This window comes from Podarcis pityusensis (assembly GCF_964106645.2).
Source record: "Podarcis pityusensis genome assembly, chromosome: 7".
In the NCBI taxonomy this organism is placed as follows: Eukaryota; Metazoa; Chordata; class Lepidosauria; order Squamata; family Lacertidae; genus Podarcis; species Podarcis pityusensis.
Window position 1 is genome coordinate 66263525 of NC_138031.1, and position 26709 is coordinate 66290233.

At 44.8% G+C, this 26709-nt stretch overlaps 1 protein-coding gene across 1 annotated transcript in view; it reads left to right on the forward strand.

The window, feature by feature from the left end:
- DUSP22 (dual specificity phosphatase 22) overlaps nt 1-26709 on the forward strand; it is a 44477-nt gene that overhangs the window by 14416 nt on the left and 3352 nt on the right. The window contains exons 3-6 of the mRNA XM_081015035.1: nt 900-982; nt 10571-10620; nt 18208-18282; nt 19526-19697. Of these exons, the coding sequence (XP_080871161.1) occupies nt 900-982; nt 10571-10620; nt 18208-18282; nt 19526-19697 (380 nt within the window). The remainder of the gene's footprint in view (nt 1-899; nt 983-10570; nt 10621-18207; nt 18283-19525; nt 19698-26709) is intronic.

Consider the following 26709-nt stretch of genomic DNA (forward strand, 5'->3'; position numbering starts at 1 on the left):
TTTATGTGTTCAAAAGCTTTTCTCTGTCCGCCCCCCCCCCCGCCCAGCATGGAGATGCTGTGATTGGTGACAAAGATTGTGACTGCTGAATTTTGAGCTATTAGGCAGCTTTTAAAGGTGCCTGAGCCAATTTGTGATACGGTGACAATTCTCGTGATCATGTATGTCTGGTTGTAAAAGAGCCATTGACTTCCCCCAAAAAAGAACTCACCCAGCACAATCCATTTATAGCATTTATATCTTCCCGTCCCTTTAAGGAGTTCAAGTCGGCACCCATTGTTCTCTCCCCACAACACCCCAGTGAGGTAGGTTAGGCTGAGAAAACGTAACTGGGCCCAGCTCACCCAGTGAACTTCATTCGTGAGTGGGGATTTCAACCCGGGTCTCCGCTGTCTTACTCTCAGCACTCTAGTCAGCACAGCACACTGTTGTTGACAGAAGAAGAAGAAGAAGAGGAGTTTGGATTTGATATCCTGCTTTATCACTACCCAAAGGAGTCTCAAAGCGGCTAACATTCTCCTTTCCCTTCCTCCCCCACAACAACCACTCTGTGAGGTGAGTGGGGCTGAGAGACTTCAGAGAAGTGTGACTGGCCCAAGGTCACCCAGCAGCTGCATGTGGAGGAGCGGGGAAGCAAACCCAGTTCACCAGATTACGAGTCTACTGCTCTTAACCACTGCACCACACTGGCTCTCTTAAGACCATTAAGTAGCCAGTCAGTGCTTCTGTGTAGCAGCTGATGCTCAGGAAAGCTTCTCTTCTTTGTAGCTCAGCAATCCACTGCTAATAGGGAGAGGAGCACATTTCAAAGTTATGCTTTTTGTGGTGGTACTTGATAATTGAGTTAAATATGGCTGACTGTGCTAATGGCTTTTCCTCCCTGGTCTCCTTTTCCACAGATGCTCGTGACACCGAACAGCTGAAAAAGAACAACATAACACACATTCTTTCAATCCATGACAGCGCCAGGCCCATGCTGGAGGTAAGGGAAGAAAGCTGGTACAGCTTGAGCCATCATCGCTTCCCTCGCCACAGCCTTCTCTTAAACTCCCCGTTACATTACTCCATCATGGTGTCTTAAACTTGCCTCATACAATGGTCAGTGCATCGTGGGCACTGTCACCTGGCTTTCACCTGATCTGTCAGGCTCCGGGGACTTGGCTTCCTCCCCCCCCCCCCCCGTTGGCTGTAGATAAGCAGGACAAAGCGAAAAGAGTCCCTTGCCAGAGCCAGGGCTTTTTCGGCCGTGGCCCCAATCTGGTGGAACGCTCTGTCACAAGAGACTAGGGCCCTGTGGGACTTGACATTTTTCCGCAGAGCCTGCAAGACGGAACTGTTCCACCAGGCCTTTGGCCAAGGCACAGTCTGACACCCTCTCTCCTTCTGCAATCCTCATAGAACTCTAGCCCAATGGTTGCCATTAATTTGACTCTGAGTTGATTTTAGAATGAGTTGATTTCAGAATGTATTTCAATTAATTGATTGTGATTTTATGTAAACTGTGTTATTTTTACTGTTGTTAGCCGCTCTGAGCCCGGCTTTGGCTGGGGAGGGCTAGATATAAATAATAATAATAATAATAATAATAATAATAATAATAATTAAAGAGTCTTTAATGATCACAGCAAAAGAACAAAGCACAAAGGTGTTCCCACTTCCCCCTAGTCACTTCTGTCTTGGAACCTGATCTCGCAACCCCCCCGTTTTTGTATCGCCACCTTATCTGCTCTATGTGACCTTGGACTGATAGGCTGGACACTTTCCAGCCAGAGAGAGTCTGTTAGATCTCTCTCTTCCAGTTCTTCTTCACCTTGCTGTCCACCTCCCAGTTCGCCCCAACTTTTGTCTTCCGAACTATGCCCCTCTGCAAACCACCGTTCCAAATCTATACTGCTCCACTGCTCCTGGGCAGCTTCAGGATCCTGGTCAGGAGCAGGGCAAAGCTCCCAGTTGCCCTCACAGTTTGCTTGCCGACTTCCCAGGTTCAGCTGGGAAACAATCTATGGGTTCATTCAGACTTCCCCTTGTCTCCCCTCTTTTCCCCAGGGGAAACCCAATCTTTAGTGCTGAATTGGAGCAATTGTTTGATGGCGGAGCAATATCCTGGACAACGGATGATGCAGAAGCTCTCTCCCCCATCTGTTTTCACAGGACTTGGGTTAGGATCCTTGGGCTGTGATAATCCATCTTGCTTGCTTGCAAGGGGGGTGGAGAGGCCTGTCTTTGGATGGCAACATTCAGAAAGGTTGAAATTTACGGCCAAGAGCATAATATCACAATTAAACACACACACACCCCGCCAGCAAGAAAGTTTGCTCAGTTTGAAAGTCTAGGTTACACTGTGGTTATTTGGTGTGTAACAGATTTGGCGAGCTTAATGGGCTGGGTTTATTCTTTCTTGACATATATTGCCATCCACTTGGAAAGTTGAATTTTCTGTGATCAGCGACAAAGACTCCATTTGCACTATGCATTTAAAGCAGTACCATGTTATGTTAAACAGCCCTGGCTTCCCTTACAGAATCCTAGGAATTTTAGTTTAAGGGTGCTGGTAGTTGTTAGGAGAACCCCCCCCCCCCAACACCAATTCCATGGTCAGAGCCAGAGTTCTCATAGTTCCCTGGGAAGAGGAGTTGATTGTTAAACTACTCTGGAAATCGTAGCTCTGCGAGAGGAATAGGAATCTCCTACACTCAGCACCCTAAAAAGGATTCTTTGGAGGAAGTCATGGCTGGCAAGATACTTCTTTAACTGTATAGTACAGATGGATTGATTTGGATAGCACTGAGCTTAAAAATCAGTGGGAGTTGTCATCTCTTCTTTTTAGATGTGGATGCACACTTTTAAGAAGATCCAAATTTAAAGGCACAAGGGCACTCTGACTAACATGTCTTTCAGAGTTTACAGGGTAAATTTTCACAGCAAGTTCATGTTTTACAAAACTGATGGGGGAAACTCTGCTAAGAAAAAACAACACCATTCCACCTATATGCTTCTGGCAGGATAGTTTCACATGAGTTGTGCATGTATATCTTCAAAAAATAGTCAATAAGACATTGACTTGGATTTGTTCCAGATTACAATAGGGATGATTGTTCACTCTTAATACTTTATGAATTGACTGAAGAAATCTGGGAGGCAATTTTGTTGACCTCTTCACAGCTGCAATTCTGCGGGGAATGGTGCTCTAAATTTCATCATACCTTGATCCGTTTTATCAATTTACTGTCAAATTTGTGGCTTTTAAGATTCAGAGGTTTCATAGTACTGGCTAGTTAAATGTTTCTCTGTTTTGAATTTGAGATCTTTCTATGTGTGAAGCACTATCGGATTTCATTTGATGGGTTGATCAGTTTCCCTGTTACTAAGCACATTTGAATTTTAATTCTTATTCTCCAAGCTGAGGGCAGGACACCCCCCTGCCTCTTCTGTAGTCTGTGCCCTCATAGCGTTAAAGAATCAAACAGAATCGTGATCTGAAAACAATTGTTTGGAATCTGGGGAAAGCCCAGGTTCCACTGATCTCTTCAGAGAAGCATTAGGTTTACTTGAAATGATCATTTTGACTTCGCCTGAAGAAGTTTTAGTTCAAGAGTTTACCATTGGAGTTTTAATGTTTCTTATATTTTGGTTCTCAACACCAGTAATTCAGTTGCATGAGGATCTGTTTTTGTAAGGCGAGGTCAATAGGAACAATGCTCAATGATGGTCAGGGCATTTCTGAAGCAAATTCAATCTTAAGAGTGTGATTCAACGACCACTTTTATTAGTGGTAGAATGGAACATGTCCTGGTCGGTTATTCTCTTGAGTTCGGAAACAATTGCACAATCCACCTTATTTGGTTGCCTTCTTGTATTTGAATTTTGCACAGCCTGTTTCCCTCATGCGTTTTCAACAAATATTTCAACGATAAAATAACGGCAAAATGGCTTTGCTTATTGCTGAAACTTTTGAATATTTTCAATAATAAAATGAGTCATGAGCATTTGTACTGTACTTGGGCGACTGCTCCTTAAAGCAACTGAAAGGACAAATAAACAAATTACTGGGGGGATTTTTTCCCCCTTCTCCCCCGAAGCGGTTCTTTAGCTGTACTGGGCAGAACTCTTGATAACCTCTTGTTGTGCTCGAGAAAACCTTGAGAAACCAACTGTTTCCTAATTAAGCCGTTTTGATGAAATGCCTCTCATTCGAAAGAGGTATGTCCACCCCTCATCTGTTGATGTGGCAAGTCAAAATAACACATGGGGTTTTTTTTTCTGGGCTAACCTGAAAGAACTTGCCAGGTGTTTGAGGGTTTTTATTTGCATCTTCCTTCAAAATGAGGTGCCCCAGGGTTTTGTTTTTGGCTCTTAAAGTGTTTCTTGGAAGCTGTCGTTGACAGGTTTACATAAATTTAAATACCGAGAAGTTCAATGCCAAAAATAAGGCATTTCTTTCTTTCTTTTTAAACTGCTTAATTTCAGCCTAGAAATTTGTGGTCATTTAGGACAGCTCAAAAGTCCTGATTGGTTATTGCCCTTTCCATTTTAAAAAGATGATGATTCATAAGTCTCCGAGAAGACAGGCATCTAAAGTTTCAAAGTTTCTGAAGTCTCAAAGCAAACTTTCAAACGGGAGATTGGTGTTAGATCAGGGGAATTAAATATCTGATCCTACATTTGTTTGAACAGCATGTAGCTGATAGAATGTACTTAAAAGTAGATGGTTACATTTTCTTCTTTCACCACAAATTTAGAGTACTTGGATTACTAGCTTAAAGAACTTGAATAAGTATTCTTTTCGCTGAGAATGTGCATCTAAGAATGAAACAATTCATTTAATGATCTTTAATGTGGACATCTGTTTCATTTAAGTTTCTTTGAAAGTAAAGATTTTTTAAAAATCTGTTGTTCAGATTCATTTATAGCAATTGAATGCAAGTTGCTATTGTAAATTCTGGAGATTTTGATCTTACTATTCTGTGTTTGCTCATTCTTTATTCTTTTAAATGAACAAGAATTGGGACTTAGTTAAAAACAACAACAATTACTGAGTGGTCTGTCTCCTTCAGAATCAGAAGTGGTGTTATGTGGCTAACAAAATTGTGAAGCAGAATTTTCAAATTGTTGTCGGTTCTCTAGAGTGTTAAAACAGAGGCTAAAATACCGTTCTAAAGAGATAACCAGCTATTCAGTTCCATGCCCTAGAAATTTTAAAGCATTTTCTTTATACAATTTTTATTTGTATTTTCTATATAAATGTAGAACTCATTGTGGGTTTCATGAGCAAATCTGTTAACTAGCTTAAAATACTTATGGTCATGATTTTCCTGTTAACTGAAAACGAATACATGGGTTTGGAAAATCTGAAATATATGTAAAATTTGATGACAGCTTTTCTTTAAAATGTAAAATTGAGTGAGTAGTTTTTATCTGGGCAAAGCCCTGGTGAGGCAATTTACCTAGCATCAGAATTTTCCAGCATCTTGACCTGGTACCAGCATGATGGCTGTTAGAGTAATAAGAGCGAATATCAGATATTCTGCAGAGCTGAACTCTTGCTTCTTTCAGCTATGACAATCTTGAAATCTGAATACTTGCGCTAGTTTTGTTAACTCTCCCTTTGTATCGGTTTAACAGTTCGCTTGACTTTCAGGGCCTAAAAAGAAATAAAAAAGCTTCTCTTTGTGGTTACTCTTGTCTGATGAAATAGAAAACTGAGAGGAAAATGAATTTATTGGCTTCCAATGCACGCCTTTTCGAAGGCACTGGAATTTGGAGAAATTGGCCTAGTTGTATTTTGACTGACTTTTGGTTTTTGTTGGTTGATTTCCCACTCTAGATATTATGCCAGCAACCCCATACCCTCTAATATGACGTCAGGAAAAATGAGAATGCCATATTCCAGGGCCGCACTCCCATGTGAGTCATGTGACCTGCGTGAGATTGCAGTCCCAAAGAAAGCACTTTTTTGGACACTGCACCCAAAAAGTGCATTTTTGGGCACCACACAAGATCATGCCCCCCCAAAGCTTTTTTTCAGGCATAGTGCCCCAAAATGTGTGAGATGGTGTTTTTTGGGGGTGAGAGGACACCCCGAAATCACATGAGACCATGGTGCCCAAAATATCCACCATGCTCTCGCAGGGAAAAATGGATGTCCCTGTTTTTCTGGGACAGTTGTGGGGTATGCAACCCTGATGTAGTAAGTTTCAGGGTGATGTTCTTGTCATGATGACCTGTGATAAGACAGGTGGTTTTTTTACGGTGTTACTTAGAAGATGCCTACACAAAATTGGGAATTTGCATGAAACTGCTCATGCCTGGTAACTATGTTTGTTGCTGCTTCCCTCACCATACGTAAGTAACCCAATTTTTATGCATCTATCCTGCTCTTTATATTGTGAAATTCAATGCAGATTGGATGAAGTTGTTCGCAGAATCACAGAATCATTGAAATTGGACCTGCAGAGGATGTGATTCAAAGACCAGCTGGAATCGGCGGGGTCTTCCATTCACCCCACTGCCATGTATTCACCAACCTTGCCTTTGATATTATCTGCACCTTGAATCAGTTACACTGGTGGCTGTCGTTTCCCTTTTTCTCTTGCAGCCAGGTTTCCTTTAGTCGTCCACACTTAGCCACAAAACCCCTGATGAAGTCTGCTTGCATAATAAGCAGCAAAGTTTGTTGTTGTTGAATGTAATGTATACATATCAAAAATAGATAGATTATGATAGATAGAATATATGCACTAGAACAGTGGCTTGCTGACAATTGGAGGTCATTTTGGGACAATTCTTAGACAACTTGCATGAGGGGTGCACAGTAAGGATTCTGCTTTTGCTCAACTATGACTGCAAAATAAGCCCTGCAATATGTGTGTGTGTGTGTGTGTGTGTGTGTGTGTGTAACAATTCTTGCAAATCAGGGAGGCCGAAGGCACATGGATCCACATGTGGTGGAACTGTAAAATGGAAAATGATTTATAACAAGCAGAAGAAAATGTTCAAATGCTCCTTCCCTAAAAAGCTGCAAGCCTTCCTGCTAGGAATTATGGGTAATGAAATTCCCAAAAAGTTTAGGAGAGTCTTTATGTATGTTACAGTTGCTGCCAGAATTTTAATTGCAAAAGGCTGGAAGGGAGAAGATATCCCATCCAAATAAGACTGGCAAAATAAACTCAGAGAGTATGCTGAACTAGCGAGACTATCAGCGAGGTTACAAGATGTTACAGATGAAAAATTTATCAGAGAGTGGGACATATATAGAGTTTATGTAAAAGAACATTGTCAAAATATTAATCCGTTGGCAGGTATTGATTGAACTTCTGTAGGTGAATAGGATAATATTAGAAGACTTAAAGTAAGTCAAACAACATGGAGAAAATAAAGTTAAGTGTGCATCCAAGAAATATAATCTGGGAACATAATGGGAAGATCAGAGGTCACGTTGAAATCAATTGCAAAAAGATGTAAAAAGAAAATAACTGAGGAATGAACGACTGCAGAATTTTTTCCTTTTGTTACTTTTTATGCTGTCTTCAACATCTAATGATAATTTCTGTTATACAATTTTCAATTAATAACGCATGGAAAGGGGGGGACACAATTTTTGCAAATCTAGTTTTTAAGCAGTGGCATTTAGATTGAAGCAGTAAAGCAGGTTTAGCATTCATAGCTAAAATAAGCGTAGACTTTAAGTAATGAACTTAAGGTAAAGGTAAAGGAACCCCTGACCATTAGGTCCAGTCGTGGCCGACTCTGGGGTTGCGGCGCTCATCTCGCTTTATTGGCCAAGGGAGCTGGCATACAGCTTCCGGGTCATGTGGTCAGCATGACTAAGTCACTTCTGGCGAACCAGAGCAGCACACTGAAACACCGTTTACCTTCCCGCCGGAGCAGTTTCTATATATCTACTTGCACTTTGACGTGCTTTCAAACTGCTAGGTTGGCAAGAGCAGGGACCGGGCAACGGGAGCTCACCCCATCACGGGGATTCGAACCACCAACCTTCTGATCAGCAAGTCCTAGGCTCTGTGGTTTAACCCACAGTGCCACCCGCGTCCCTTAGCTGTGTGTTATAAGTGCAAGGGCAGGGCTGTTCTTTCGAGGATTTCTTACTGGCTCCATCAGTGGCAATGCTAAATGAAAGCTATCTTCTTGTTCTGCGGCAGTGCAACACTAAAGCCGCTTCCAGGTGACTTGTGAGCTTTGATTCTGGTGCGTTCGCACAGAATTTGTGGGGGGCTCACACGGTACCCACTGTTCACTGAGCATTTGTTTGCAGGCAGGTTACACAACAACCCATCAAGTAGTTGTTACCTTGTAGTTTCCAATGCATTTCTTCCGCACCAGCCTCATTGCAGAGAAGTCTAGTTTTGTGGGCAAGGGGAATGGATTTGTTGCCCAAGCTATTGTGCAACCTGCATGTGGTGGAATCCCACACACAAAACAAGGAACATATGAGACGGGGAAGGCAAGAGTTTTGCAGGAGAGCATATGCTTTGCAAGCAGGAGGAGATGAATCTCTATGTGGGTCTGGAGGAAACCACTGTAAGGAACCCTGGGGCCATTGTGGTTCTCTCCTTATGCTGTTTGACTCCCAACTCCCATCAGCCCCCAGCCAGCATGGCCAATGCTCAGGCTTGATGAAAGTTATAATTCATCTACAGTGGTACCTCAGGTTACAGACTCTTCAGGTTACAGACTCCGCTAACCCAGAAATACAGTGGTACCTCGGGTTAAGTACTTAATTCGTTCCGGAGGTCCGTTCTTAACCTGAAACTGTTCTTAACCTGAAGCACCACTTTAGCTAATGGGGCCTCCCACTGCCGCTGCGCCGCCAGAGCCCGATTTCTGTTCTTATCCTGAAGCAAAGTTCTTAACCTGAAGCACTATTTCTGGGTTAGCGGAGTCTGTAACCTGAAGCGTATGTAACCTGAAGCGTCTGTAACCCGAGGTACCACTGTAGTACCTCGAGTTAAGAACTTTGCTTCAGGATAAGAACAGAAATTGTGCGGTGGCAGCGGGAGGCTCCATTAGCTAAAGGGGTGCTTCAGGTTAAGAACGGACCTTCAGAATGAATTAAGTTCTTAACCCAAGGTACCACTGTACATTCGGAGGGCACCATGTTGGCTACCCTGGCCTTGGAGCATCCTGGTTCCCTCCAGATGTTGATGGACAACTTTTCCCATCGTCCCATGCCATGCTGGCTGGGGCTGATGGAACCGAGAATCCAACGACATCTGGAAGCCACCATATTGGCTTCCCCTGCCCTAGAGCACCCTTCCCCAACCTGGTGCCCCCCATACATTTTTGATTGTGCTGCCTGGTGCTTATGGGAGTTGTAGTCCAATTCATTTGGAGGATACCAAGGAAGGAATGATGCTGTAGAGAGATGTCATTCTATACGCAACACTTAGCAAGATAGTCCCTTCCAGTTCTACAGTTTGATGAGTCTATAAGATTGGTCAAAGGTCTGTCTTGGTTTAAGTTGGCTTCCAGTGAGCGAGGGAGTATCACCTTTGTGCCCAGCTTTTGAAGTTTCAAAGTTGTCTGACTGGCTGCTGTTGAAATGTTGGACTAGATGAGACGCTTCCACGAGTTATACATATCTAGTGAAGCAAATTTTTTTTTAAGATAATCTTTATTGATTTTATGATTGCATACTATACAGATACACATTACTTTACATTTATATTTACATTTACATTTACTCCTATGAGTTGACTTCCCTCCTTCCTTCTTCTAGCTTTTTAATGTCGTCTCTATGTTTTTCGCATTGTCTTTATTGATTTTGTATATTGTTGTTCTTCTTTCAACTTTATCCATACAGTGTCTATATAAAAATAAATTTTTCTGTATATACACATCTTGTTGTTTGTCTATATTCATTTACAGATACAATTGGTTACCTTGATTGTATTTTACATTTTAATTCATATTGTCATTAACATCCAATAAAGTTTCTTTTAATTTCCCATTATGAAATCAGTAGAATGGAAATAGTGAAGCAATTTTTAGCTTAGGTTTCTCTGTCTCTTTCTACCGAGACACCCACTTCTAGCTCTGTCTGAGATTGAATTATTTTGGTGAGGACTGATTAAGAATACGTTTTATTGTGGGGAGGGAAGGCTTCATTCAGCTCAGCACTGTAATAATCTTGAGAACGAAAACATCTATTAAAAAGTTATACCCATGCTTTCCATTACTTATTTAACGAATTCAGTATAGCACTGCAAGTAGTAACAGCCTTCCCCAACCAACATTGAATGCACACTTACTTAATCTACATTCATTTTAAGAAAGCGGTAAATTGTGTAAGATAGCACATTAGCAATTTATAGCATTGCAGGATAAACAAGGCATGTTAAAATGACAAATGCAACAGAAGGGCTGGAGGTCATGTTTGCACCGCCAAGATTCACTTTGACGTCTGGGTAAGTGGTGGTTTGTGATCGTGCTCCGATGAAACCAGGTCTTAAAATGGCTTCCCGGGAGCAGCACCAATAAAGTGAAAGAAGACAGTCTTTGAATGTGTGTGCACTTTCTCTTCCTTGATATATTTATATTTTTTTTTATGCAGGGAGTGAAGTATCTGTGCATTCCTGCTGCAGATTCGCCCTCACAGAATTTGTAAGTATTTTTTTTTTAAATGGCAACACTAGACAAGTGAACAGTAGACCCGGTACTGTTTGATATGGAATGCCTCCCTCTTGGATATGTAAATATCTTTGACTTCTTAACGACTCCATTTTCCTTTTTATTTTTACATGCAACAGGTGGCAGTATTCTGTGCTAATCCTACACAGAATAGTTCCTCTTAAGTTAATGGGCTGGTTTGTGTCCCTTCATTTCGTTGGCTCTACTCTGTGTAGAAGTTTGCTGGATACAGCCCTATGTCTGAAAGCCCTGTTACTGGTGAGAGATAGGTGTAATGGTAGACTCTTTGACTCGGGAGATCTGGGTTCAAATGTCTATCTGTGCCATGAGGTTTCCTCAAGTTGATGTCTCCTTATCTGCCATATTTCAAAAACACAAAAGTTGTTGAGCTTTTTAAAATTTTTGGCCAAAATCTCAAAAAAGAAAAGAAGTTTTGAGCTATTTTTAAGGAAACTTGCCAAAATCTACACTTCCGACATGTGTTGCTGGATTTTCCTGGAATTTCAGCGATTTCCCCCCGAACGCTGTTTACGAGAGCCGAATCCTGGCTGTGTCCGGGAAATTCCAGATGTATGGCAGCCCTAAGGTTGTTGGGAGGATAAAAGGAATCAGTTCTCCTGGAAGAGTTATGCCAGGATAGAAAAGTGGTAGATAATGGGAATCAGAAACATGGTGTCTGTGAGCCTGGCTACAGTCTCCTAAAACAGGTCTGTACAACTGGAGATGCACCAAGCCAAATGCAGCCAAATGTTCTAAAAACCCCTTTCTTTCTTTTGTTGCCCCCTACCTAGAAATGCAAGAATTGGGATGGGGAGGAGAGGAGAGATTGCCATGCACCTCGCAGGCCACAATAGCTGGCTGGGGGAGCTGCATTTGAGTTGCCAGTTCTCAGGTTGGGTTGACCTGTCAGGTTTCTCCACCCATATTGTTTCGATGCAAAGGGGCTTTGGGCTACCTTGACTCTGAAGAGTACAGTGGTACCTCAGGTTACATACGCTTCAGGTTACAGACGCTTCAAGTTACAGACTCGTCTAACCCGGAAGTAGCACCTTGGGTTAAGAACTTTACCTCAGGATGAGAACAGAAATGGGGCAGCGGCAGCGGGAGGTCCCATTAGCTAAAGTGGTGCTTCAGGTTAAGAACAGTTTCAGGTTAAGAACAGACCTCCAGAACGAATTAAGTTCTTAACCCGAGGTATCCCTGTAATTGCATCAACTTTACAAGAACACTTGGACAGGAACCAAGTTTTTCTTCTCGTCTTCACTGTTTATGCGTATGAGAGGTGAGGAGGGAGGGGGGGTTTCAGCCACTTCCTGATAATTTGTTTTATAGAGAAACAAAAGTAGTTTCAAAGGGCCTGCCTGGTGCCTACGGAAGGAAACGCAGCACTGCCTTTTTTTCTCTCAGATCAAAGCCTTTGGCCTGATGCTTTCGAGAGATATTTTTAGTAGATTTGCTTCTCTCATGCAACAGAGAGATCCCAAATATCTTGAAAAACGAGTTGATTGATTATTTCAGTTCATGTTGGGAATACTGATCTGGGGAGCAATGTTTGAGCACCTTTTCTCTTTCCATGGTGCTGTTGCATATATAGTTCCATTTATGCCCATAGAGCCTCACAGAGTTGTAACAGTATTGAGAGAGGCTGAAATTGACACTCCCTATATTTGCTGATCTGAAGATACAGTGCCATACTCTGCTGGTGCTTGGCACATGGAATATTTTCATCTGTGTTTACTGGTGTTCCCAAGAGTTCTAATGTGGCTTAGGGAATTGGATCAGGCCAGCAGACCAAATCCTCTGTCCCCTAAATCTATCCCCCACCTCGGGCTAAATATAACAGGTTGGCACGAACGCCTCTTGTTCAGTCACTTAGCATTACAATGAGTGATGAAGCGCTTTAGAGTCCCGACAATCAGCTGCTCACTGGGACGTCAAAGCACCATGTTGGGTTCTTTGCAAAGGAAGTTGGCTGTTCCTGGTGACCAGGCTCTTTGTTGGAAGGATATTCCTCTTTGCTGATGGTTTCTGCAATTCCTCTTGGGTTATCTCTGTGTTAAGCCTTTGTGCAGTTCCTCTTGGGTCATCTGTATGTTAGACTAGTTAAGACTTTTTATCTATTAGCTAAGAGACTTAAAATAATAATAACTGGGAGCAAAAAATGAGATGTGACATTTTTGTACCATTGGAAGAGTTTCCAGCTATAGATTCAATGAATTCAGGTGCATTTGGATGTCTTGAAAAGCTACCACCCTGAAGTGAATTATGTGGCACCCCCCCCCCCGGTGAATCAAAATGTTGGAAGGTTGTGAGTCTAAGCCATGGGTAGGCAAACTGAAGCCCGGGGGCCAGATCCGGCCCACGGACGGTCTGGGAATCAGTGTATTTTTACATGAGTAGAAAGTGTCCTTTTATTTAAAATGCATCTCTGGGTTATTTGTGGGGCCTGCCTGGTGATTTTACATGAGTAGAATGTGTCCTTTTATTTAAAATGCATCTCTGGGTTATTTGTGGGGCATAGGAATTCGTTCTTCTTTTTTTCAAAATATAGTCCGGCCCCCCACAAGGTCTGAGGGACAGTGGACTGGCCTCCTGAAAAAGTTTGCTGACCCCTGGTCTAAGGGCCTTTCCAAACTTACCATTTATAGTGATATAGTTGCTGGTTTTTTTGTTTTTTTAAAAAATGGCATGGTTCCAGAACAATATACTCCAAAAATCCATTTCTTTCTCTTGCAAAAAATAAAATAAAATAAATATCAAACTTTTGGGAGAGATCTGGAATAGTAATAGTAATTTATTATTTGTACCCCACCCATCTGGTTGGGTTTCCCCAGCCACTCTGGGCGACTTCTAATGAAGATTAAAAATACATTAAAATGCCACACATTAAAAACTTCCCTGAAGTTTGTCAGATGTCTTCTAAATGTCAGGTAGTTGTTTATTTCTTTGACATCTGATGGGAGGGCGTTCCACAAGGCAGGCACCACTACCGAGAAGGCCCTCTGCCTGGTTCCCTGTAGCTTAGCTTTTCGCAGTGAGGGAACCTCGCTGTTTCCATTTGTGTGGCATGTGCCAATCATGGTCCCAGTTTCTGTGCAGGAGGGGTTGTTGGGTGTGGTTTAGGAGACTCTTGTCTTGCACCCCTTCCCCTTTGACCTGTGCAAGTGGTCTGTGATCTCAGCTCAAAGAAAAGAGATGGCAGAGAGAGAGAGAGAGAGAGAGAGAGAGAGAGAGAGAGAGAGAGATATGATGGTCCTGACTCAAAGACCTGCCCACGACAGCAGTCATTAGCTGCAGACAAAATTTCATCACAGTAGCCAGGTTTTCCATAGCTCAGGCACAAACGTGGTTCTTTTTCTAATTTCCTGGTATGCCCCGCAGAGGACCTTAAGGTCCATGAATAATCATAGATTAGAGGTCTCGGGCCCTAAGGAAGTTAGATTATCTTCCACCAGGGCCAGGGCCTTCTCAGTGATGGCTCCGACCTGGTAGAAGGCTCTGTCCCATGAGACCAGGGCCCTGCAAGATTTAACTTCCTTCCGCAGGGCCTGTAAGACAGAACTATCCCACCTGGCTTTCAATTTGAACCTGGCCTGATCTTTTGTTCCCCTTCCTTCCTTCCCTCCCCCTCCCCTTTCTGTGAAGATTGCCCACTCTGGGATCCCACAGCTGGTTCTCCCCTGGTCTCCTCGCTGGCCCAAATGGGACTAATTTAGCCAGCTAGCCCTAGTGATCATCTAATGTTTATTGGATGGATTTCCCCCTTAAATTGATTTTTGATTTTATTGTTATTTACGCTTTATACCATATTTTATGCTGGGTTTTTATGTAGCATCAATTAAGTATTTTTAACTTGTTGTTAGCCGCCCTGAGCGTGGTTTCCTGAACCAGGAAGGGTGGGGTATAAATAAAAAAATAATATTATTATTACATACAGGGCTGTTGAGCATTAAACATATATACCCAAAGGAAGCATGCTCCTAACTCCAATGTGTACTGGGCTGGAGGAGAACAAGAGTACACAAGGGGTGTGACTAACGGACACGGAACATTTCTCAACTTGGGCACAACCCGCCATTAGTGTGGAAAGGAAAACCCCACACTCGCAGTCTAATAATGGCAATGTGTGACCAAAAGTGCAGCCGGGGCAGCTACAAATTCACTCTTGAAAACGTTGGATCAAACAGCTGCCAGACCACTATAAATGGTGAGCGTGGAAAAGCCCCCACTGTGATCCCTGTTTCCTAATGAGTCGCGCTTCCGGCCTGCTGAACTGGTTGTTGAACAAGCTACCAGCATGCAGCTCTTTCCCAGAAACCAGATGTGCACTTGGCGCTGTCGCTGGGCAAAAGGGCAAGATGGGGACATGGGAGCTGCCTTCTTGCAAGGCAGACTGTTAAATCCATCTAGGCCAGGATTATCGATGCTGACTGGCAATGGCTCACCAGTTTTCAAAGAGGAATCCCTCAGCAGAACCTGGTACCTTCTGCATGCAAAACATGAACCTAACCGCTGAGTTACAGGCTTCCCCTCCTGGCTGTTCGGTTCAGTGACTTCCCTTGAGACACTGTGCCGCTCACTGTGGTTACCGCGACTATACTAGTAGATGCCTTTGCGTATGTGTGATCTGGTAGCTTTCCCAATTTAAGTAACCAAGCCCCAGATCTCCTGTGCTCTGGATTTCCCTGGGCCTTCCATTTATTCCCCTGTGGCTCTCGCGTTGCCTCGGGTGGGCCACAGGGGCGGTTGCCCCGGGCACGACATTGTTAGGATGTGTGAGATTTCAACACCCAGTGCTGCCTCAATATAGCTGGGCTTCATTGAAAACGAACCGGGAAGTGACCTCTCTCTGGACAACGTAATGACTCTTCTTTTATTATCTCTGTGGCTGCAATCTCCTGGGTGACATGGACACCCTTAGGCCGTTGAATATGCATGTGTACGCCTTGCATCTCCCTCCCAGCCACCCCTTCCGAGTGGCCCTGGGCACTGGCAAGCCACGCTACGCCATTAGGAAGGGCCCAAGCATCTAGTGGCGCTACAAAATGGCAAGAGTGAGAAGATGGGTTCTTGATAGCTGTAAGACCTGTTGCAGCAGTAAGAACAAATGCAAAGAGCCCTGCTGGGTCAGCCCCAAAGGCCCATGTAGTTTAGCATCCTGTTCTCTCAGCGGCCAACTGTATGCCCATGGGAAGCCAGTCAGCAGGACCTGATTGCTACACCACTCTCTCCACCAGTGATTTCCAGCAAGTGGTAGTCAAAGGCATAGTACAGGCACAAGCAAACTTGGCCCTCCATATGTTTTGAGACTACAATTCCCATCATCCCTGACCACTGGTCCTGTTACCTAGGGATGATGGGTTTTGTAGTCCCAAAACATCTGGAGGGCCGAGTTTGCCTATGCCTGGCATAGTGCCTCCAACAGTGAAGATAGAACATGCCCATTGTGGCTAATAGCCACTGATAGACTTATCCTCCATGATGTGTACCTTCTCTCAAGACATTGTTGCTTAAGCTGAAGATGAACCCCACAAAAGGGGTTGTAATTTCCCAAGGCCGTGCTGCCAGAGCTGAAAGGCTTGGGGTGGGTGGGAAAACTCTAGCCTTGCAGATGTAAGAATTAGGAAGTTTACACTCTGAGAACGATTGTGGGGATTTCTTCTGTGTTGGGTACAAATGTTTATTTCAGACTGTGCTGTGGGTGGTGGTGAAGTGTCCCCAACCGTGGAGCAGCTGCTTCAAATGAGCTACTAACACTATACAGTGGTACCTCAGGTTACATACGCTTCAGGTTACATACGCTTCAGGTTACAGACTCCGCTAACCCAGAAATAGTTCTTCAGGTTAAGAACTTTGCTTCAGGATGAGAACAGAAATTGTGCTCTGGCGGCGTGGCAGCAGCAGAAGGCCCCATTAGCTAAAGTGGTGCTTCAGGTTAAGAACAGTTTCAGGTTAACTATGGACCTCCAGAACGAATTAAGTACTTAACCCGAGGTACCACTGTAGTTACAGTTTGGGGAAGGGGGGGGAGCACTAAATTCTAATACAGTGGTACCTCGGGTTACATACGCTTCAGGTTACATACACTTCAGGTTACAGACTCTGCTAACCCAGAAACAGTGCTTCAGGTTAAGAACTTTTCTTCAGGATGAGAACAGAAATCGTGCTCCGGTGGCGCGGCAGCAGCAGGAGGCCCCATTAGCTAAAGTGGTGCTTCAGGTTAAGAACAGTTTCAGGTTAAGTACGGACCTCCGGAACAAATTAAGTACTTAACCCAAGGTACCACTGTATTTTATCACCCATTATCCCACCCATCCTTACAACAGCTGTATAAATAGACTAGAACACCATGTTGAAGTCCTTGGAAGACAAAGGTGGTATATAAATGTAATAAATAAATGAAATATCTCTTTATTACAGTTGACAGCTGTGGCTGTAGCTTGCCTAAGGTTACCCATAGGCTTCATGGCTGGGCTGAGATTAGATCAAGCCAAGGAGTTGTGACTTGGACCAAGGAGTCCTGGTACACAGAGTGTGCTGCTAACCACTGAGCTGCTTGGTGTTATTCGTACATCTGGACCACACTGTGTGTGCGTACAGCCACAAGTCACCACCCAATTTACTGGCTGCAAAAAGTGGGAGGCCGGGGAATTTGGGAAGAAGAAATGAGGGTGGAGGATGCTCACTACCTCAGTCTCCTTGTGATAATCACCGGCAAGGTAGCCATCAAACATGCAGAGTTTGAGATGGCACTACATTTATAAAAACGTAAGAAAACATTACACATTAAAAAGCTTCCCTATACAAGGCTGCCTTCAGATATCTTATAAAGGTTATATAGTTACTCATCTCCTTGACATCTGATGTGAGGGTGTTTCGCAGGGTGGGTGTCACTACTGAGAAGGCCCTTTGCCTGTTTCCCTGTAGCCACTGGCAGAGGAAGAGGAGTGCGGGGGGAGCGCACCTCCCCCAGCAGCGCGATCCCCAGGGTGACATTGCGGCTGCCCCCCCACCTGCGCCGGGCGCCATGCCCCCGGGACGTGCGCCAGCCCTGCCCCCACCTGCTCTCCGCCCGCAGTGCCGGAGCATGAAGCTCCACCACTGCCTGTAGCTTCACTTCTTGCAGTGAGGGAACCACCAGAAGGCCCTCGGAGCTAGAGCTCAGTGTTTGGGCTGAGCGATGGGGGTAGGGACGCTCCTTCAGTAACAAGGGGAATGTCCTTCCCCGCCCAACGAAAAGATGAAAAGCAAGAACAGGCCACAAATCAAACCACGTCAAGTTCCACATGCCTGGGAGAACAAGAATGCCTTTGCCCTTCTACCCAGCTTCTCCCCAGAAGCCCACTAAGCAGCTTCTCCCCAGAAACCCACTAAGTTGGTGTTACTCAGTATGCTGCAGTTGCTATCCAAATATTTGGCTGCAAAGGCAACCATGTCACTCTAAAAGACAGCACTGGGCAATACTGCAAACCACCTTCAGAAGGCAAATCAGTGGGACAGAGGAATAAGAAATCCCTTAGTTTAACTGGGACTAAATCAAGTCTACATCTAATTTTTAAGGGTCAGACACTTCAAAGAAAGCATTGAATTTATCCACGAATGCCGACTTGGAGGTCAGAGCTGCCTTGTTCACTGGTACGTATTTCATTTAAGACTATTCTACATTTGATTATTCCTGGTTTCATGCTCACTGGTCTGTTTTCAGGCTCCCCTCCTTAGGTTCTCCCCTGTGAAGATATTTTGTAGTCCTGTAACCCTTTGGGTTCCCTCTGCTGATACGTTTGGTGTGTGAATAGTGTGTCTTGGCTGCGTAAGGATCCACACGCAGCTCTGAATTTCAGAAAAGGCGAAATAATTTGAGACCACCGTTGTGGTGGTGGGGAGGGGAGGAGTATTTTGGGGACAGGGTTTCAACAACAGTAGCTTCTATGATCTTTCAGTTTGGCAAAGGTAGCTTTTCCGCTGAATGAAGCTGGAGTAGAGCTGGGCCTGTACAGATCACGACAGAGGGAGGCTGGCCAAGCCCCATGAGCCTGATGCTTAGCCAAATGGGAATCTTCTCAGTGCATCGGCCTCTGCTTGACTTCAAAACAGTGTTCTGGGATGAGCACAGGGCAGGGAAGAGATAATTTGTGCCCCATTAGATTACCATGCAGTCTGGCAGGATGCACCCTTTTTGCTTCTCAGCCTTTCCAGTCTCAGTCATGATCTTGCCTTCCGCTCCCGAAGATTGGGGGAAGCAAATGCGTCTCTGAAGCATTGCCGCTTCCCCCTGTTGCTTATTGTACTGGAGAGAGGCAATGCACCCACTTTGGTCATTTCTTCCATGGGTCCAGAAAAAAATGTGGCATTGAGAGCCGGGCTATGCTCCCAATGTTGCTGAAGCCTGACTGTGCGCATGCATGTGATACCACGTTCCAGTTGTGCATTGTTCCAAGTTGCACGGAGCATCTATGCTGCTGAAGGCATGAAGTTGCCCATTTTAGGTTGCCTGCTGGTGCAATGTCTTTAGAAATAAGGTTCATTGAGGGCAGGGCATCTTTACCAAACTACAACTCCCAGAATTCTTAGCGGGAACTTGTGCCCACTGAACTGGTATAAGCTTGTGGTGCATTCCTGTAACGTTTTCCGTAAACGCTCGTCTTTTTGAACATTGCCATCATGTTCAGCACTGCACTGCTTTGGGAAGTATGCCTTGCTTTGAAACTTGAAATTTATACACTTGCCGAATGAGAATCATCATTATTTTGCATGGTTTGTTTGGTGTTTTTTTAAAAAAAGAAAAACATGCTTTCTGTCAAACCTAACGTCCATGATGTGCTTTCAGCTTACTATAACCTCTGTGTATCTACTTGTCCACGCCTGCTTGGCAATCCAGCCTTGCCGGCGTTTCCAGGAGTGCCACCTTGGTTGTGGCCTACATCATGACCATCACTGACCTCGGCTGGGAGGACGCGCTCTCGGTAGTGCGAGCGTCGAGATCGTGCGCCAACCCGAACGCGGGCTTCCAACGGCAGCTGGAAGAGTTTGAGAAAACTGAGCTTGCTCACGTAAGTACGTAAGGACTCCACGCGAGAATCAAGGTGGGGGAACTTCTCTTAACCTGAGGATCACGCTCCGTCTCTTGGTAGCCTTCTGGGGCCACTTGCCAACAGTGGGTGGGGCCAGAGCAAGACATTTAGCAGCAGTTTGGCTGCAGGAGTTGCTGGAAGGAGGCATACAAGGCCTCATCCAACCATCTTAGGGACTCCACTCTGGGTTTACTCCTTAGCCATTTCTCGAAGATATCCTGCAAGGCAGAGGACGGAGGATCAGAGTTTACCTTCTCCTAGATGGGCTACCTTCCCAGGTTGATGAGCCCCATCTGCCCCTCACTTCCCTCTACAGCAGCCTTTCTCAACCTGTGGGTCCCCAGGTGTTGTTTGACTACAACTCCCATCACCCCTAGCTAGCAAGGCCAGAGCTCAGGGATGATGGGAGTTGTAGTCCAACAACATCTGGGGACCTACAGGTTGAGACCCACTGCTCTACAGCATGTGCAGAAAGTGCCTGCCTGACCATTGGACCCACTATTCGTCTCATCCACTCTATCTGCCAGAGTCTGTCTTTGCATGCAGAGGAAGTCCCAAACCTGCCAAGCATTTGAGACCCATCGGCTACCCTCACCTGGCCAATCAAAACCATTCCTTGGGGTGTGGCTGCTGTCGCATGCTGGCAGCTGCTAGGAGCCACAGGTGAGAGTTGAGCGCAGGGTGCGGACTACCCCAGAAGAATGGCAATGTGTATTAGTTCACTTCACAATGTGGTAAGTCTTTCCTCCTGTGTTTGGGGGCCATTCTGCTTTTTTCTGCTGAGTGGGGCTGTGGACCTCTGCCCCCAAGGCCTCCCTGGATGGCAGCATGGATCTGACATGTCAAATGTCCTCTAATATATGATGCATTCGTTAGTACATTTTGGGCAGCTCAGTGCATTTGTAAAGTCTGTTTAGTCCCTTACCTTTTAAAGGAGAGGCAAACTGGCTTTGTTAGAGCATGCTTGGTAGCTCTGAATCGGCTGCTGCATATAACATGAATGTATAATTCAGCTCTGAATATTTGTTTCATCTCAAAGGCTTACCATTCCCAAGCTATGGAGGAGTAGAGTCCATGGAAATAAACTGACTTTACATCACAGAGGGACTTTCCAGCCTGGTTGCCTCCCTCCTTAATTTGAACCCTCACAGTCATTTCTGATCTGATAAAGTTTTGACTTGAAATGATGGATTGTCCTTGCATTATGCAAATGGTGTTTAGGAAGATCATAGCATGTATTTGGATTCGTGCTGTCCCCCCCCCTTTCCTTTCCCCCCCAATTCCATGTAGGAGAAGAGCCTGCAGCTTTCATAGAAAAGCACATGCTATCTTGCGAAAATATATTCCTACAAATAGGGGCTGCTCCATCCATCTTGCCCATATGGCAGGGGTGCCATGTCCATGTCCATATAGCGAAGGTGAAAACCTGTCTGGGCCAAAAGTGGGGTGGCAGGTGGATCAGTTCCCAGTACAGTGGTACCTCGGGTTACATACGCTTCAGGTTACGGACTCCGCTAACCCAGAAATAGTACCTCGGGTTAAGAACTTTGCTTCAGGATGAGAACAGAAATCGTGCTCTGGCGGCGCGGCGGCAGCAGGATGCTCCATTAGCTAAAGTGGTGCTTCAGGTTAAGAACAGTTTCAGGTTAAGAACAGACCTCCGGAACGAATTAAGTACTTAACCCGAGGTACCACTGTATAGCACTTTCAGAGGCTCTCAAGTCAAGACTAAACAATCATCTGATTGGTGAATCTTGCTGAGCCTCTTTGAAAACGCCATCTTGTGGAACACATTGCTTCCCCTGATGTCATTGGAACTTCGGGCGATTGGCAGGTGGGTAGCCCTGCCTACCTGTCAAACATGGCCTGCGAAGGTTAGGGGAAATAACCTGGCTTGCAGACCAGATCGTGTTCCTCATCCCTGCTATATATGTATGCAGTGCTTTTTTCGGGGGGGACGGACGCAGGGGTACGCATACCCCTAAACATTTTGTGAATCTAAGTTCGGCCTCATTGAGGGGCAGTATTTCAATATGAGTAGGAAAATGAGACTACCCCTAAACATTTTTTAAGAAAAAAAGCACTGTGTGTATGGGATCTGTACATTTCTCCCTATGAATCGGGGGTGCCAACTGAAATCAAATATTGGGATGGGGAGGTAAGCCCCACCCCACATAATCACATGACATGACGCTTGCACATGACATGACACTTGATGGGCAATGCCCATCAACTTTGCGGTGGGACCCTCCAATACTTTATCGGGTGGACTTTTGCCCCTAGGAGTTGGCTCCTATGCTCTGTGTTATGTATCTGTTGCCAAGAAATGGGCAGTTTTGATGTTGACTGCTAACAGCATGGAGCTCTTAGCAATGAATCCTTCTCAGCTCAGTGGGTCTCTATAGTAAGTGTGCATTGCAGCCCTGATCCCTGCGTTTCCCTGCCCCTTCAAGTCATGTGACACCTCAGAATAATGTAGCTGCCAAGGATGGATGAGATGCAATCCATCTCTCCTCTTCACCTAGTGCAGTCTGAGGCATTTAACGTTCGTTTTGCTTTAAGGATGGTCGTGCTCAGAGTAGCCAATATGGCTGCCTCCAACTCTTGTTGGACTCCCAATTCCCATCAGCCCCAGATATCATGACCAGGAGTCAGGCATGATGGGAGCTGGCTCTCAGTAACATCTGGAATGAGATCCCAACAGTTAGAGCCAGGGAAATAAATTGACTTAAATTCATTCATTTAATTCTACCTCCCTCCGTTAGTTACCCATTAGGGTAAGCACTGCTTTTCTCTGCTACATGAGCCTTTTCAAAGGAGCAGAAAAAGAAACCTCCTTTGGCTAAGGTTATTTCTCTCTCTCAGCTATGTTTAGCCATTTCACAAATATTTTTAATATGATTTTCCCCCCCCTTTCAAAGGATGCCGGCTGTCCTTTCCTGGTCCCCCAAGGGAAACTATTTCCTGTTTGTTTTATTTAAAGACCACATTACTGCCAGGCTTGTATCCACCTCCCACAACCAGAAAACTGCTGCTGCTACTACTACTGGGTTGGCTATCCTAGTATGAGAATAGTTGGGGAGAGATGCTGCTGCCTTCATCCTTTACGCACCTTCATAGTTGGCACTCCTGTCATTTATATATTCCCTTTCTATTCAATGTACAGTGGTGCCCCGCAAGATGAATGCCTCGCAAGATGAAAAACTCGCTAGACGAAAGAGTTTTCCGTTTTTTGAGTCGTTCCGTAAGACGAATTTCCCTATGGGCTTGCTTCACAAGACGAAACGTCTTGCGAGTTCTTGCGAGTTTGTTTCCTTTTTCTTAAAGCCACTAAGCCGCTAATAGCCACTAAGCCGCTAATAGCCGCTAAGCCGCTAATAGCCGTGCTTCGCAAGACGAAGAAACCGCAAGACGAAGAGACTCGCGGAACGGATTAATTTCATCTTGCGAGGCACCACTGTATAAATATTATAAGCTGCTGCAATCCTAAACACACTTGTTGGGCAGGCATCCCCAACCTGCGGCCCTCCAGATGTTTTGGCCTACAACTCCCATGATCCCTAGCTAACAGGACCAGTGGTCAGAGATGATGGGAATTGTAGTCCAAAACATTTGGAGGGCCGAAGGTTGGGGATGCCTGTGCTAGGGAGTGAGCCACACTGAACTAGGAAGCTCTTGATACCAAGCTAGACTGCTAATCCATCTAGTCAGTACTTTTTTCTGGGGGGGGGGGGAGGTGGGGGAATTCACCACAAAGTTTGGTTGTTTGTTTATTGTGGGCCAAAGTCACAGTGCCACAGCCCCACCCCACCCTGGCAGTGGCTAAATGTAAGATGTGATTAATAAACTCAAGCAGACAATGATCTGAATTAGAAATGGCCACAGCTTTATTGATTACAGATAGAGGTGGAATTCTGGCTCAGGCATTGGGTGTGTATCTGTTCCAGACTCCCCCCCCCCCCAACAAACAAAAAACTAATTTTTAATAGGTAAGGGAACACAGTTCTGCCAAGTTCCTGCTATATAAAAAAAGCCCTGCTTCTATCAACTTTATCGACAGTGATGGAGAGCAGCTCTTCAGGATTTCAGATGGAAATTTTCCCCATCGCTTCAGGAAGACACCAGGGATTGAATCTGGGACCTTTTGCATGCAGAGTATATGTTCTGCCACTGCACCCATCATTCCTCTTAGTTAGTGGGGGTTTCTCACTTAAGTATGCCTAGATTGCACTGAACTGTGAGTGGTGCATAGTACACTTTAGCTTGTGCATGGGCTGTTGTTGCACACATGTCATTATCTTTTCTAAAACAAGCATTCTTTGGGTCAAACCTATCCATTCTGAAGGAAATCAGCCCTGAGTGCTCACTGGAAGGACAGATCCTGAAGCTGAGGCTCCAATACTTTGGCCACCTCATGAGAAGAGAAGACTCCCTGGAAAAGACCCTGATGTTGGGAAAGATGGAGGGCACAAGGGGAAGGGGACGACGGAGGACGAGATGGTTGGACAGTGTTCTTGAAGCTCCCAACATGAGTTTGACCAAGCTGTGGGAGGCAGTGGAAGACAGGAGTGCCTGGCGTGCTCTGGTCCATGGGGTCACGAAGAGTCGGACACGACTAAACAACTAAACAACAACCACGAAACAAGCACTGGCCTGATTCTGCAGACTCTACTTGTTTTCTCTTCTTTTTAAGAAGGGCAGATGGGTTCAAAAACCTTTGTTTGGGGGTGGGGGTTGGCCCAGCTTAGCTTGTGTGAGCAGAATTGGTCAAGGGGACAGCTCCAGATGGGTTGAAATGGGTGGCAGGCAGCCAAGAGGAGGAGCCAGGAGACCTATCGAGGGGAACCACAGACATACATTGGTAGCAGTAGCCAGAACAGGCCTACATAAGGCTACCCAGTTATAGACAACAGGATGGCAGTACAATAAGTATTTAATTCAAGCTTATGCTGTCAGAAGATGCAGCCATATATTTGGATATACAGTGGTACCTCGGGTTACAGACGCTTCAGGTTACAGACTCCACTAACCCAGAAATAATACCTCGGGTTAAGAACTTTGCTTCAGGATGAGAACAGAAATCGCGTGGTGGCAGCAGTGGGAGGCCCCATTACCTAAAGTGGTACCTCAGGTTAAGAACAGTTTCAGGTTAAGAACGGACCTCCAGAACAAATTAAGTTCTTAACCCGAGGTACCACTGTATTTGAAACCTGTGTAACACTACCAAACACAGGCGCCGAGTTGCGCCCGACATTGGGGAGGCTAACGTTGCACATATTGCATGTCACGTGCGTGGTGAATGTTGCAGGCTGATTGGGCCTCCTCCCAATGTAACATTCGCCCACCAGCCTGCGCTGGTCCGTGTGGCGTCTCCCAACGCTGTGCAGCATGGGGCGGATTCCTGCCAGGCCACGCTATGTTTCCCGGGGTAACATGTTGCCAGGCCTCCTCTGCCCCCTCTCTAAATTGTGGGTGCTGAGCTCCATCCTAGTGGACATTAAGGTGGCTGTAGAGGCCTCAGCCCGAAATAAAGTATTTTCAAATACAGTGGTACCTCGGGTTCCATACACTTCAGGTTACATACGCTTCAGGTTACACACTCCGCTAACCCAGAAATAGTGCTTCAGGTTAAGAACTTTGCTTCAGGATAAGAACAGAAATCATGCTGTGGTGGTGCGGCGGCAGCAGGAGGCCCCATTAGCTAAAGTGGTGCTTCATGTTAAGAACAGTTTCAGGTTAAGAACGGACCCCCGGAACAAATTAAGTACTTAACCCAAGGTAGCACTGTAAACCTTTAAAATGTTGGGGATGATCAGGGCTTTATTTCAGCTGGAACTCGCTTGACCACAGTTCCTGCACCTCTCTGACGGGTGCCATTGACATTATAAGGAAACAAGGGAGGCGTTCATGGTGCGTTCTGGCACCTCTTTTTCTAGAAAAATAGCACTGGGGCAATGTAAACTTGCGTCAGATAACCACGAATTGTACTTAGATTTCTTTCTGAAAACAGCCTCTGGTAGTTCCGGGAAAGATCTCTCCCCAAACTTTTGACCTTTCGAATAGCATCTAATGTCATATTACATCTTTGCATAGCCTAGGTATACCATTTTTGCCACATGTCAGACAGACAGACAGACGCTCCATAATGCTTTTGTGTAAGGGGGGGGGGGGAAGGCTTGCATTAAAAAAGGACCGAGAGGTGGATTTTTTTTTGCATAGATTCAAATCAACTAGATAAAAATCATATTTTATTCAAATTCCAATTACCTAGATTAAAATCGCTTAGGTATATAGTGGTTTTTAAAAAGAATTCTGTATTGACGATCCAGTTTTGAATGCAAATTTTCAGTTCGCTTCTTTCCCAGAAGAGCTAAAGCAAACTTCCACCTCCACATTTATTTTTTCACAGGACAAGATGCCTCCATTTTAAGTGCTGCTTCCCATATTGTTCTTTTTATACCCTTTAAATATTTTTCTAGTATAGGTACTTGTATTTTAAAGAGTGCTTTTTTATGTTTTCAAAGTGCCTCCTGATTAATTGAAGGCCTATTTAGCCAATCATAACTTTTTTTTATTAAAAAAAAAGAACCATCCAATGGCAGGGGGACATTTGACCCAAGTCCCTGCTTGATGCAGGAAATGCAGAGCTAGGATATGTTCACCTTACTGTTTCCTCCACACCCTCTGCTCGTTTTTGAAGCTGCACTCATGTGACATTAGCCAAAATCTATATTGATCCACGAGTTCCTACAAAAATACTGATTTTCGGTGTGTGTGTTTCACCCCTCAAACCAGCTTCAATCCAATTAGAAAGCATTGCCGACAAAGTTCCGTATAGTTAAAGCTATGGTTTTCCCAGTAGTGATGTATGGAAATGAGCTGGACCATAAAGAAGGCTCATCGCCGAAGAACTGATGCTTTTGAATTATTGTGCTGGAGGAGAATCTTGAGAGTCCCATGGACTGCAAGAAGATCAAACCGATCCATTCTG